The following is a 14,178-nucleotide window of genomic DNA, read 5'->3' on the forward strand; positions in this document are numbered from 1 at the left end:
AGCAAGTATAAAGTTTCTAGGAATTCTTGTCGATGAAAGTTTATCCTAGCTTCCCCAGATAAACTATATTCAATCAAAAATCACCAGAACTATTGGCGTAATGTATCGAGTCCGCCCAAACGTGAATATTTCAAATCTCAAATTGATATATTTTGGGCTGATTCACTGTTTCATTAACTATGCTAATATATCATGGGCAAGTACGTATAAAACAAAGTTTGAAAAAATTTATAAGCTACAAAAACACGCTTGCCAAATCATATACTCTAAATTTAAACGTGAACATGCAAAATCTCTTATGAAAGATATGACAATGATGGATATATTTGAAATAAATATCTATCAGCATCTAATTTTTATGTATAGATACTACAACAATCTTTTACCAGTAAATTTTAATGATAAGTTCGAAATAAAGCTAAATGATAAGTATAATCTAAGATCAAATAGAAACATTAACTATAAATTGCCTCGGAAAGTAACAAACTCTCAGAATATAGTATAACTTATCGATGACCTAAATTATGGAATGAATGTCAAAAGGATTTTAAGTTTACGGTGAAGTCCTTAAGTTCATTTAAGTTTCAAGCAAAAAAAGAAATTTTTAAGATGTATTGATCTTAATAAAAAATTTCTATTTTAACTAATTAATTTTTTGTTTGTTTGACTATTTTACCGGTAACTTTGCTACTTATTTGCTTCTTAATACGAGCTTTATATTATACGTGTTTATATACTTCTTAATACGATCTCTTTAGTATATTTATTATGAGTTTTACATTTATATTATACTCGCTATTAATGCTGTATATTTACGATTTATTAAAACGATTTATTACTCTTCTTATTTATTATATAAATCTACGATTTATTATTCTTTTAAAAGGGACTCTATGAAAAGATTGCGATAACGTAATGTTATCCTTGTTTTCTTTGAGTTCCTATCTGCTTTAACCTTATTTAATTGTAATACTAGTGTATACTCTTGTAACAGAATTTATTTTATATATATTTAAAAGAGCATTATAAAAATTAGAACACTATGTTAAACAAAAAAAACAAAAAAATTTGGAATTTTTTTTGAAAAAACCCGGATATATCAAGCAGAGACTCGACAGTATCTTTGATAACAGTGTTCATGGGGGATGAAGTCTTTTTGATTTCCGTTCTCTTTTAGCATGTGCAGCTCCCTCCTCTTTTATATCAATCATAGATGATGATTATGCTAAAGGTGGATCCCAGACAGTTTTATCCCAACTTCCTTTCTTCAAGTTTTCAATTCAACCACAAGTTTCTAATTCGACAACAATTTTTTTATTTTATCCAATGAACTTAATTCTATGTTCAAATTTATTAAAAATTCTTCAAATTCTTCTTTTTTTATCAATAACATTTTGACACAAGATATAAAAGGTATTATTGGATTGTCTGTAAAAAGTGATTTCATAATCACAGAACCTCAAATATCAACACGCACTAACAATCTAAACTCAAATTTAAATTGACTGGACTGTGGAATTTTTATACGTAAAAAAAGAAAGTCTATATTATATGAAACAATTGAGTTTGTTTGCGGCCTTTTTTTTCCTGTCACTTTGCTTTTAATCAAAGAAATATATTTTTACATAGCTTAAAATTTTTTTAGGTCAAAACAAACCTACAAAAATTATATGTTTAAACCTCAATTTTTATTTCTATTTAAATAATTCAATATCATTTCCAGATCAGAGCAGAAAAAATATTTTAAATTCACGGAGTTGGTTTTTTTTGTATAGCACTTCTAAGTTGTTGTTAAAAACAGTATCGGTACAATTTTAAGATAAATATTTATCTTCATTTTTTTCTTCAACTTCAAACAGCTATAACAACAAAATGGTTTGATGAATTTGGAAAATTTTTTTTGTACCTGACCTACATATGTTCTACACAATATAAATTTACTATTTAAAGTTAACAAATAAAATGTTCAAAAAATGAATTTTTTCATGCTCTAGGCACACTGTGCATCACATCAGTTTCTTCTCTAAAGGCTTTATCTATTTATGTTAACAACTGAAAATTTTTTAAACCAAGTTTCGCTAACACCATTACTTGGACGATGAATACAAACTCTTATCCGCAAAATGATATATCTGTACTAGTTTTATACCTACCTATGCAGTTTTTTGCATCATGATTAGAATTAATCAAAAAATGTTTGATACATGCAAGAGCAAACTGTAGTAGATTATCTCTGCCTGATTTCTCACTCCCTCACTTTGAACGAGTGGTTTTTAAGTGGGTTTTTTAAAAAAAAAAAAAAAATTCAACTCGAGGTTGCGCTTTTAGGTTAAAGATGTAAGAACTGTGCCGAAGACGTCCGTACTTACCTTATTAAACATAAACAACGATTAAAGATGCTCAAAGGATAAGAATTCTAAAAATGAAGTTTTCTTGGTTTTTTGTGATATTCCGAATCCCTACTTTTGAAAGATAGTATAAAAAAGGTGATAATAAACTAATAAGTTACAGGAAAATGCTTTACATATATTTTTATGTTTGCCTGAGTTATTACCTCTCCTAGTTAATCACTCCTAGTAAATCATTTAATAAGAGATGTATGATAATAGTGTTGAATAATATTACTATAATGTAGCTATATTTAATTTGTAATGTAGTTGGAATTTGTAGAGCATTTGATGTAAAAGTTGTAGGACTATTTGGATGGTTATGTGCCAAACCTGTCTATACAACAAAGTTGAAAAAAATCTTCAGTTTATGTTAAGAAAAGATTTATGTAATGTTTTTTTGCTAAAACCAATATACTATCAATAAAATTTTTAAGTGCACTTAATTGCAAATACTTTCAATTTTGTTCGGCTCAGTAGCTTTTGTTAAAGACTTGTTAAAAGCTTTTGTTAAAGGCTTTTGTTAAAGACTTTGTTTAATCTTTGCGTCTAATTATCTCATTTCAACAAATTCGTTGTATAGGCTGGTTTGGCGCTAAATCATCTATTTCTTTACTTAAGGAACATAGGAAAAAAGACTAGTGTCAATCATAGATTTATTAGTTTATTAGTTTTTAAGTTTAGTTATAGTTTATTAGTCCAACATATCATAATGATTTTAATTCAAAGATATAATAATGTTGTATTAAAGTTTATATTTTTCTAAGTTTAAACTTTAACTTTTTACAATATATATTTTTAAGCTCTTTTTACAATTTATATTTTTAAGTTTACTGTTTACAATATATATTTTCAAGTTCAATCTTTGCCATATCTATTTTTTATTTTCATAAACTGGTATTGTTTATTTTATATTTTCATTAAAAGGATTATATATTTTATTCAAGTTTAAAAACGTCTTTGCACTATATTATTTTTTCCCTTTTTTTAGTTCCTCCTTGAGGTTTTGCCCTTCATTGTTTATGTTTAGTTTGTTTACTGTTGAAATATGGTTTAAATTTAGTAAATTTTTATGATTTGAAATTTACTTTAATTTGATCATTAGCCAACAGTTTAGGTAATAAAAATGAATTCAACTTAAGGTAACAATAACTTTGTTTTCTGGTAACACCAATAAACAGTTTTTTAAAATTATTAACATGTTATTGCTTTTTTATTTAACTTTGTTCAATTAGTCATGGCAACAACAATTTTTTTTAAACTTATAGTAAAGATATGATTGTAATAATTTTTTGTTTGAATGTATTACATACAGATATGTTTTGTAACTTATTGTGTATTATTATTGGAACTTCTTTAGATTACTTGCTATGCTACAAAGCATTTCTCAATAGAGCAATCATTAAAGATTAACTTTATAAGTTGCTTACTGCTAAAGCTTATTTAAATATTAGGTAAAAAATGCTTAGAAATAAGAAATGTAAAACTTTTAGACTTAAGGTCAAAACTATAAAGCCTTTCAATAAATATTGAAAGGTAAAGAAAAAAAAGTACTTAATGTCACTTTGGAACAGTCACAATAGTAGTACAATCTTTTAGTATGAGTCTCTTCCTAATACTTCAAATCTAATGTAAACTTCTAAAGCGACATCAATTTTGTTATTACCTAATCCTACCTTACTCACAATTGTATTTATTATCCTAACTTAGTCCATTTAAATGATATAGGACAACTATTAAAGCCAAATTATGCAACAAGTTCAAGGAAAATAAAAAAAGCACTGACTTTAGCAGCAGTAGAATAAAGCCATTACTTTAGCAGCAGTAGAATAAAGCCATTACAGAGCATGGTTTTATGGCTCATGGTAGAAGAAAAATCAAAAAATTTTATCTGATAAAAATTATTTTTTTAGCTAGGTTTTCAATGAATAAAAAGATCTTACAGACTTTTAATTTAAAAAAATAAAAAATAAAAATTCAAGCTTTTTAGCAAAATCCAATCTTTTTTAATTCAAGAAACCAGGGATGCTGAGTCCCAAAAGAACTATAGCTTTTTATATCGATTTTTCTCTGGTGTCCAGAAGTTCCAAATATGTTGGTTGAACTTCTATAAATGAAAAATTGATGACATTTAGTGGCTTGGTACTATTGTTTATAAGCCCAGAGTTCGTTTTATGTTTAACTATTGAAACTTCTTGCAAGGATAGCTTTAACAAAAATGTAAAATCTGAAGAAAAAAAAGGGAAAATAGAAATAACATGTTAATAATCACAAAAAACTTATGAGTTACCAGAAAACAAAATTCTTACTTTGTGTTGAAATCAATTTTATTACCTAAATTGTTGGCCAATGATGAATAAAGTAAATTTCAAATTATGAAAATTTACTGAATTTAAACCAAATTTCATGAGTAAACAACTTAAACATAAATAACGAAGGACCTCAAAACCTAACCTCAATGAGAAACTAAAAAAAGGGAAAAAAGAAAAAACACAAAGGAATTTTTAAATTTGAATGAAATATATAATCCTTTTAATGAAATATAAAATATACAATACCAGTTCATGAGAATAAAACAATAAAAATGGCAATCATAGAACTTAAAAATATATATAGTAAAAAGTTAATTAAACTTGAAAAAATATAAAAATTAATACAACATTATTATATCTTTAAATGGATGAGAAAAGATGAAGTTTATAAAGCAAGATAGCGATTAACAGATGACTTGAAAGATTGCAAGTTATATGAATCAGGAAAAAAAGATGAAGGAAGCGAATTTCAAGGAACTGATCTTTGAGGAAAAAAACTAGACGAATAAGAATTATTGGAAGACTTAGAAGTAGTCACAGTAAAAAGACGACACCTCATTAAATGACAAGTAACATGAGAATGGATTTTAGTAGATGGCACAAGAAATGAGTCCTACAACTTAAATATCAAAAGCTCTAGAAATTCCAATTATAGTAAAAATAATATATAGTTACATTATTTAATAAGTTATTATAAAAATATAGTTATCATTTTTGTCATTATCATTCAACAACATTATCCTGTATGATAATATTGAACGATTATCTTGGGGAATGTGATAATTCAGACTCAATTTTAATGATTAACTTGGGGGAAGGAGGGGGGGGCGAATGTGATAATACAAGCAAATATAAATTTATTTTTGAAGTATAGTTACATAATTATAAAACAAATTGGTTCATAGTTGTATAATTTCTCTCGCTATGACTTAATGCCATTATCAAACCATCTTATATTGAGTGATTTACAAGGGGTAGGTAATTTTAGACAGACATAAAAGTATTTGTAAAGTATTTTCATGTAAATACATAATTTATTAGTTTATAGTTGTATAATTTTCATCACTACACCTAAATATCATTCTCATACTATCACTTATTAAATGATTTTTTAAGTGGAAATAATTCAGACGTAAGTTTAATGATTTACTAGGGGAGGTGATAATTCAGACAGATATAAAGTATTTATAAAGTATTTTATGTAAAGATATAACTAATTAGTTTATAGTAGTATATTTTTAATCACTATCAATCTTTTTTACATTGCGTTTTTGTACTACTTTTCAAAAGTATATGGAATATCACAAGAAACCAAGTTAATCTTTAGAACTCTTATCATTTAAGCGTCTTTTATTGTTGTTTATGTTTATTAAAGTAGTACCAACGTCTTCGGTACACTTCTAACAGCTATAACCTAAAAGCGCAGCCTCGTATTGAGATTTAGTTGGGGGAGTTGATAATTGAGGCGGAGGTAGTATTTTACTACAAAGCTCGTCGTTTTGCCATAAAATGACGCTACTGCGTAAATTAATTTTAATACACTTAATATTTTTATACTTAAAATAAGCTTTACTAAGTTACGCAACATCTAGTTTATCTAAAAATATTGCCAAACAAATGAACTTAAGTATAAAATATTCATTTTAAAATTCAAACAAACGCTAATTTTTTTTCATAGAGCATCTTAAGTTTTTAAAAAAGTTTTCAGCGCTGAAGCGTTAGCAATTTTAAGTTACGCGTAATTATTACAAAAAAATGTTTCAGCGCTGTCAGCTTATTTACACACAAACTTTATAAATGTTTTTAAAACTTCAATTATAAACAATCTTTATTTTGAAATACATTTGCAATTACAAAAGTATTTTATGATGTTAAAACTTGTTCTTATTTAGTAATTGAAAAATAAAAAAGACGTTTTAGTAATATCAATAAGTTACTTGAATTGCTTTGTTGCTTGTTTTTTTATATTTTTTTTCAAAAAAAATTTACTACACATAAATTACGTCCGTAAGTAGCTAGTTTATTTTTGGTAATCACTTTATTTTTGGTAACGCTAAACAATAATTACATAACTATTTTGTTTATGAATTCTTTTATGGTATTTTAATTAAAGAAATAAATTTTATTTCAGAAGTCTAATGAACGACAACAGCGAACACTCGCTGTCAGGGTTTCTTTCAAGTCGAGAATCTCTTATAAATAATGTGTGCTGGAAAACGTACATTCTTGTTTGTTTGTTTGGTATTGGATCATGGGTAGCAATTAATGGAATTTGGGTAGAACTTCCGAACTTAATTAATGATACTCCAGAAGGTTGGAAGCTGGCTTCTTATTTAACTGTCATATGTCAATTAGCTAATATTGGTCCTATCTGTTATATTTTTTTACGTAGGCGTTTTCGTGGAGAACGTTTTGAACGAAACACCATATATATTTTACTTGTAACAGGTATTTTATCATGCACACTTTTGTTTAAAATGTGGAAAAAGACAACAGTAATATTTGGCAGCAATCGCAGTACTGCACTTTTAACGCTTACATTTTTTCTTGCGTTAGTTGATTGCACATCATCAGTCACATTTTTGCCTTACATGGCAACTTTACCAAGTCAATACATGAGTTCTCTTTATATTGGAGAAACATTAAGTGGTTTCATACCTGGTATAGTTGCTCTTATGCAAGGTGTAAATTTATACGAGTCAAACTTAACTTCAGTTTATTATAAAAACCTAAGTGGAAACACTTTTCAAAACAGTCAAAATTTGGTTAAAGCAGCAAGATTTTCACAGGATACATTTTTTTTAGTTCTTGCAATGATGCTATTTGCATGCTTAGCTTCTTTTTTTTCTTTGAACAAACTTTCTATTGTTTTAAATCAAAAGCGATTGGCTCTTCTTGAAAATAAAATGGATTGTTTAAAACCAGGTAGAATTTCAACATTTATGTTGCTAGCCATTCTTACGTGGTTAAATATACTGCAAAACGGTGTAATTTCAAGCATTTCGAGCTACGCCCTTCAGCCATATGGGTCTATGACATATCATTTAGGTATTCTTTAATGAAGCACGTCTGTTTTGATTTTTTGTTCGAATTTAAATTCTTACTTTTTAATGTGTAACTTTATATTTTTGATTTAGCTGTCACACTTGGCTCATTTTCATCAAGCTTTTCTTGTTTGTTGTTTCATTGGGTAACATTAAAAACAAGCAAAGTGGTTGTTATTGGGACAATAACTTACTCTCTCCTTTGTCTTTATACTGTTGTGATAGCACTTGAAAGTCCGAACCCGTGGCATAAAGATAAAGTATCAGGAAAATCTCTGATGGTATTTTTACGTTTTTATTTCTATGTGCGTGCATGCCAAAAAGTTAAAATGCCAAAACCCCGTAGAACCTGTTTTTACATTCCTATGGGGTTTTAACCTTTTAATGTTTATTATGTTTTGTCTACTTTATCGGTACAATATTGAACATTAAGTTTATTGATATAGTAAACAATTTGAACACTCGGTTTATTGATTTATTAATTGTTTTGAGTTTTTGTTCTTGACTTCTGACAGAACTAAACGTTAGACAAATAAAATGCTAAAAACAGCATTTAATCATTATAATACCCCTAAAAATCTTTTTAAAGTCTCATTGAACGTTTTTTTCAGACGACAAACAGACATGACTAACCGCGTTTTTATATTTTTGTAAAAATCTTTTAAGAATAATTTATTTAAAATTTACATCGCGTTTTAAGTTACTTTAGGAAACATCGCATTTTAAGTTACTTTAGGAAAAAGTACTTAAAAATAATACAAAAATTATGTTGATAAATTTGAGGTTAGAGGCAAAGGTAAACTTCAATCGAACGAATTAAAAATATTTTTTCAGGTTTTAATGATTTTCTTTTACGTTTGTAAATATGCATAATACGATCATCTTGTACGTAACCCCTGTCTACGTAACGTCCATGGTTCTTCTCATAAATTTTAACATTCTCTTATCCACCACAAATTAAAAATCAAAAATGCTGATTGTTAAAAATGCGTTATAGTTTTCATAGCTTTACTTAAATCCGATATAATAAAGCATTCCCATTTCTTATTAAATTTGTTAAAACAAATACACTTTAGAATCCCTGGATACCATCGGATATTATAAAATCCTCAAAACAATAAGCAACGCATATACAAAAATTATGAAAATAAAGAATATAAAAATTGTAAACGTCTTTTATAGTTACAATATGCTTAAAAAAGCTATATTGTACTGTATTACACGGTATTGTATTGTGCTGTATTACACTGTATTGTATTGTACTGTATTACACTGTATTGTATTGTACTGTATTACACTGTATTGTATTGTACTGTATTGTACTGTATTGTATTGTACTAATCAATAACTTAACATGCAAATAATGTACAAAATACGTAGCGCATAATAATGAAGGGCGTGTGTAAAAAAAAAAAATATATAAGCAGTAATAGCTTTCCGGAAACAAAAATATTATAAATAACTATATTTGAAAAAGATTTTTTGATTTTTGCAATTGTTCAAGTAAGTCATCAAATGTAAGACACAGTATAACTAAAAAGTATCCATACCTCTAATAATAGGGAAAATAGCAAACAAACTAAAAAAAGAAATATTTGATGACTTATTAAAACCATACTAAGGTCTTAGAGTTTATGATGTAAACTGTAATATTAGTTATTAGATTAATATTTTATTTAGCAATCCCGCTCTCGCATACTTTTAGTATCTCTTTAGAACAAGGAATCTTTTCTAATAAAATTAAACTTGAAATGGTCACCAGTCCTAAAATCTAGAGATGTAACCCGCGTCGTAAATTTTAGATCTCTATAACGCTTTGGTTTGAAATTTATTAAACCATTATGACCGACGAAGGTGGTTTCAAAGTGGAGGGGCACAATCGCCAATTTCTAAAAAAAGTCCTCTATACCTAGAATTTTCTAAAAAATAATAAGGTCCTATAGAAAAAACGTGCCATATTACAAATTTGTGACCTCTTTAAGACGACGTATAAATGTCTTACAGACGTCTGGGCCCACCAGGGCAATTCGTTATACACCCTGTTAAATATAGTTAAATATTCTGAATATATACCGAAAATATATTTATAATCATATAATTTTTAGTTCAAAATTAATAAAAGTATTATTAGTATAATTTTCAACCCGTTAGATTTAACTAAATTAAATATTTAATCAGATGATTTCAAAAAAAGATAATTTAACCAGATAAAACAAAAGTTAGATGGCTCCAAGAGAAATTATTGAGATAATCTCAACTTCGAGTTCAAAAAATTATATCTTTGAATATTATGTTGCCGAAATACGCTTTTATCCAAAAATGTTAACATTCAATGATTTTCACAATTTAAAAAAGCTGATATCCAAAGAGTTACCACAACTCACCAAGATTGTAGAAAGTTTCAATATAGATCAGTTCTTTTCTATCAACATCACTCTTAATGCTAAAGATCCTGTAAGAAAAATCTTAGTAAATGTGACAAAATTGCATGTCTAAAATACATTTGATGCCGATAACATTAACTGGAAAACAGCTTCATAAAGGTTATAACAAATTGATAGCAAATTGCAAACAAACAGTCAACAGTTACACCAATTATACAAGATATAACTCTGCAGTCGACCTTAAAAAAGCTTTTCGACTGTGCAAAAGCAATCCAATCAGAAAACAAAAAAATTAGAAGCGATCTATATTTATTACGAGAAAAATGTGAGAACTACTGCGTAAAGAAAAATTGAAAAAAATCAAGATGCTTTTTACTTTCTTTTTTTTTTCTTTTTAACAGCCGCAATAATTTAGCACTTTATAAGCCGCTTCAGACTAAAAAATCGTTTAATTTCTTGTTATATAAAATATCATTTGCCAATTACAGAAAATAGATGGAATCAGGGGCGGATCCTGACCATAAAGTAAGGGGGGGGGCAATTTTTCAGCGACCCCACAAATCTTTTTTATACAATTTTCGTTTGAACATTACTCTTTTTTTGTCTTTTTTTTATACTTATATATATATTACTCTTTAACTTTTAATTTTATTCTTTAATTCTAAACAAACTACAAAAATCAGTGCAACTATGAAATGACGTCATATATTGGTATCTCAGTAGTCCGGTTTAAAATTTGCACGGCACAATTTAATTGAATCACTTTTAAATAGTACGTTGAAAGTTCAAATACGAAAGGGAATTTATATGAACTTCTAAATTCTTAACTTTTTTTATTTAATTGCCTACCATGGTTTTTATTTTTTCAAATAAAACATTACAACACATTTTCTTTTTATTATTTTACTTTTTATTTAGTTTTTTAAAAATGACGAAATTTAATATTTTATTATTAATTTGATATTAGCAATGCTTGCTTTAAATATATTCAAAGTGACATATTAAACTGAATGTTAGGGATATTCAAAAGATAGAAACATTCATTAAGGTTTTTGGTTTTGCAACAGACTATTTTTTTTTATGCTTTTCAGCTTTTTTTCTGTCTTGTTCTTTAAAATTCTTTTAAATAATTATCTCAACAATTATCTCAGTTAATCTTATTGTTTTTTATAATTTTGAAAGAGTAATTTACCTAATACAAACCTGTTAAATTAATGTAATATTGTAAGTCATGTCCTGTAACTGCGAAGAATTAAAAATTGGCTAAGAACAAGAATGACAAAAAACAAACTTGTCGGATTGGCCTTACTTTATATGCACAGAGAGATTTCAGTGAATGTTGAAAACGTATTGACCGTTTCGCGAAGTTGGGAAATCGTAAATTAGAATTTGTAATACAAGTCGTTACAATAATTAGCAAATCGATTATGCTTTTATAACAATTTTTTTTTTTTACAAACACTAAATACAAATTTTTTTTTTCAAATTATGTAAGGGAAGGGGGGGGCAATTGCCCCAGTCACACACACCCTCCTCCCTCCTATGGATCCACCCTACCAGGGTAGAGACTATTAATATTATAAGTTGCATTTCACAACTAAATAGTAATAAGTCCCCAGATAACTATGGGGTAAGTTCTGAACACCTTAAAAATCTCCTTTTGTGGCATACTTTATAACATTAAATATTTTATAACAGTACTTAAAGAATGGGATGGTACCAAAAGATCTATCAAGTTCACCAATAACTCCGCTTATTAAGCCGTATCTCTTAATAATCCAGGTAATTACCGTAGAATTAGTATTTTACCTATCTATACTAAACTTCTGATATATATAATCTATAATAATATATAATCTCACTTATATGTTCTAGTACTGATACTGATAGTTATTTTATTTACTGATACTGATAGCTATATTACTGAAACTGATAGCAATTTCCACCAGCATGGTTCTCGTTTTTGTTGAGCGAAACTTTAAAGCAAAATAAAATATCTCTTTATCATACTATATTTACAATATAATAATAAAATATAATTTCAATTTTTTCAAAATACCAGTTTCAAAATATTAACTTTCAGTTTTTAAGTGTTAGCAAACCTAGTTATAAATTTCTTGATATTTTCTCTTTGATTAATGATAGCATCGAATTTACTTAATATTCAGTAACGTTTGTATGACATGCATTGCAAACTCATGCGACTTTATATTTTGTTCAAAATTAAAATGTTCGAAATAAGAATTTAAAATAATGGACCTTTTTTGCAGGCTATAAAAGTTCCTAAATTCACCTTGAAAAATGAATTAAAAAAACATTGCTTATATATCGGTTTACTTGTCAGAATTATAAATTTGAGTGAAGGCTAGTTTTGTTTACCATTTAAGGTGTCTTAAAATAATTTGAGAATGTTTAAATCATTATATTGATAGTTCAACATCATAGTCATTTTACAAAATAAATTAAAACCTAATTTAAACGATCGTAATATTTTTAGTGTTGCTAAGTTGTTTTTAACGACAACAAAAATTAATTTTCGCTGCGCTACTCCAGACAATAACTACATAGTTCATGTTAACTATTTTAATTTTGATCTTATTGGCTTTTAAATATAAATTGTTAATAAATCAACGAATCTAAATGAATCAATAATTTTTTCTTGTTAGCTTATATTAACTCTGGGCTTGATAATGAAATTTTTATTACTTTTGAAAACGCTTACTCTTTGAAAGTTAAAATTAGTTCTCCTTTTGGTTGAAATTAATTCTCCAATTATTTTTATTCCCTTTTCATTTTCATTGACCCCTCCCCCCTTACTTTATGAAACCCTTAAAGTATAATAACATGTATAATTAAATTATCTTATTGTGTGCTTCATAATTTAATTTGTGTGCTTCATAATTTAATTTGTGTGCTTCATAATTTTTTTTTGTGTGCTTCATAATTTAATTTGTGTGCTTCATAATTTTTTTTGTGTGCTTTATAATATTATTTGTGTGGTTCATAATGTTATATGTGTTCATACATTTGTGTGCTTCATAATGTTATATGTGAGCTTCATAACTCTATTTGTGTGCTTCATAATTTTATTTGTGTGCTTTATAATTTTAGATTTGCGTCTTCGTAATTGGTTCATCAGTGGTCTCTTATAGCAAACTATCAATTGCTGCAAATATGAGAAAATACGGTTCCAAATTTTTGCTTTATGCTGGATTGTCAAACCAAGTTGGTTCTTTTATTGGTGCCATTGTAATGTTTTTCGTCATCAATTTTACTGCAACTTTTAAATCTTAGTTTTTTTAAAACTAAAATATTTGACTTTATTTTTTAACTCAGAATAAAAGTTGTTAAAAACAGTTTTTAAAACAAATTTCAAAAATCAACATTTTTTTATTTTATAAAATTTAACTAAAATCCAGCAAACAATCGAATTGGAATTGACAAAAATAAATTTAAAAGGTTAACATAAGATTCAAAAAATGATTTTTCGAAAGACTGCATTAAGTAAATTAATGAGAGCAGATATTTAAGGTTCTAATTGGTTTCAGGCCTTTAAGCACAAGTATTCAGAAAAAAACATCTTTAAATAAGTGTTAATAGTTTTGAAAAAACATATAAACGCATAAAAAAGAATAACAAAAACAAAAAGACTCAGCAAAACATTGGAAAACGTAATAATAGAAATGATTTAGACTAGTCCACCAATAACTTGCACAGGTATGAATAATTATAACATAAGGGTAATAGTAAAGTGAAATATTTTTCGCTCTTTTCCCTCCCTATTTTTCAACCAAAGCTTAACAAATTTAAAGTTATTGTAAATCCTAAATGAATGGGAATTTTAGGAAATAGGATAACTATATGACTTTACTTTGCTTACCTCCTAATACAAGTCACTTGTTACTACCTCTTGATGTTGATTCTTTTGATCCGTTTAAACATTAAAAAAAGATTCTTAAAAATTGGTTGAGAGAAAACAGGTACAACAATTTTGATAAATCTGTAATTTCAACATTGCGAAACATTTTTGTCAGTAAGATTAATGATAAAC

The 14,178-nt window shown here is 27.1% G+C and overlaps 1 protein-coding gene across 2 annotated transcripts; it reads left to right on the top strand.

Annotated features, from left to right (window-relative positions):
• The first annotated feature begins 2,357 nt into the window (after positions 1 to 2,357).
• On the top strand, positions 2,358 to 13,510 carry LOC100199911 (riboflavin transporter 2). Of its 2 annotated transcripts, none has more exons than XM_065816667.1 (4): positions 2,358 to 2,486; positions 6,831 to 7,747; positions 7,837 to 8,024; positions 13,239 to 13,510. In XM_065816667.1, exons 2-4 carry the CDS (start codon positions 6,838 to 6,840, stop codon positions 13,419 to 13,421), a joined length of 1,281 nt encoding a protein of 426 aa, XP_065672739.1. In that variant the 5' UTR covers positions 2,358 to 2,486; positions 6,831 to 6,837; the 3' UTR covers positions 13,422 to 13,510. The 2 variants fall into 2 exon arrangements, with proteins under 2 accessions (XP_065672739.1, XP_065672738.1); XM_065816666.1 differs by lacking the exon at positions 2,358 to 2,486 and adding an exon at positions 6,530 to 6,706.
• The last annotated feature ends 668 nt before the right edge of the window (positions 13,511 to 14,178 follow it).

This window comes from Hydra vulgaris, chromosome 13 (assembly GCF_038396675.1).
Source record: "Hydra vulgaris chromosome 13, alternate assembly HydraT2T_AEP".
In the NCBI taxonomy this organism is placed as follows: Eukaryota; Metazoa; Cnidaria; class Hydrozoa; order Anthoathecata; family Hydridae; genus Hydra; species Hydra vulgaris.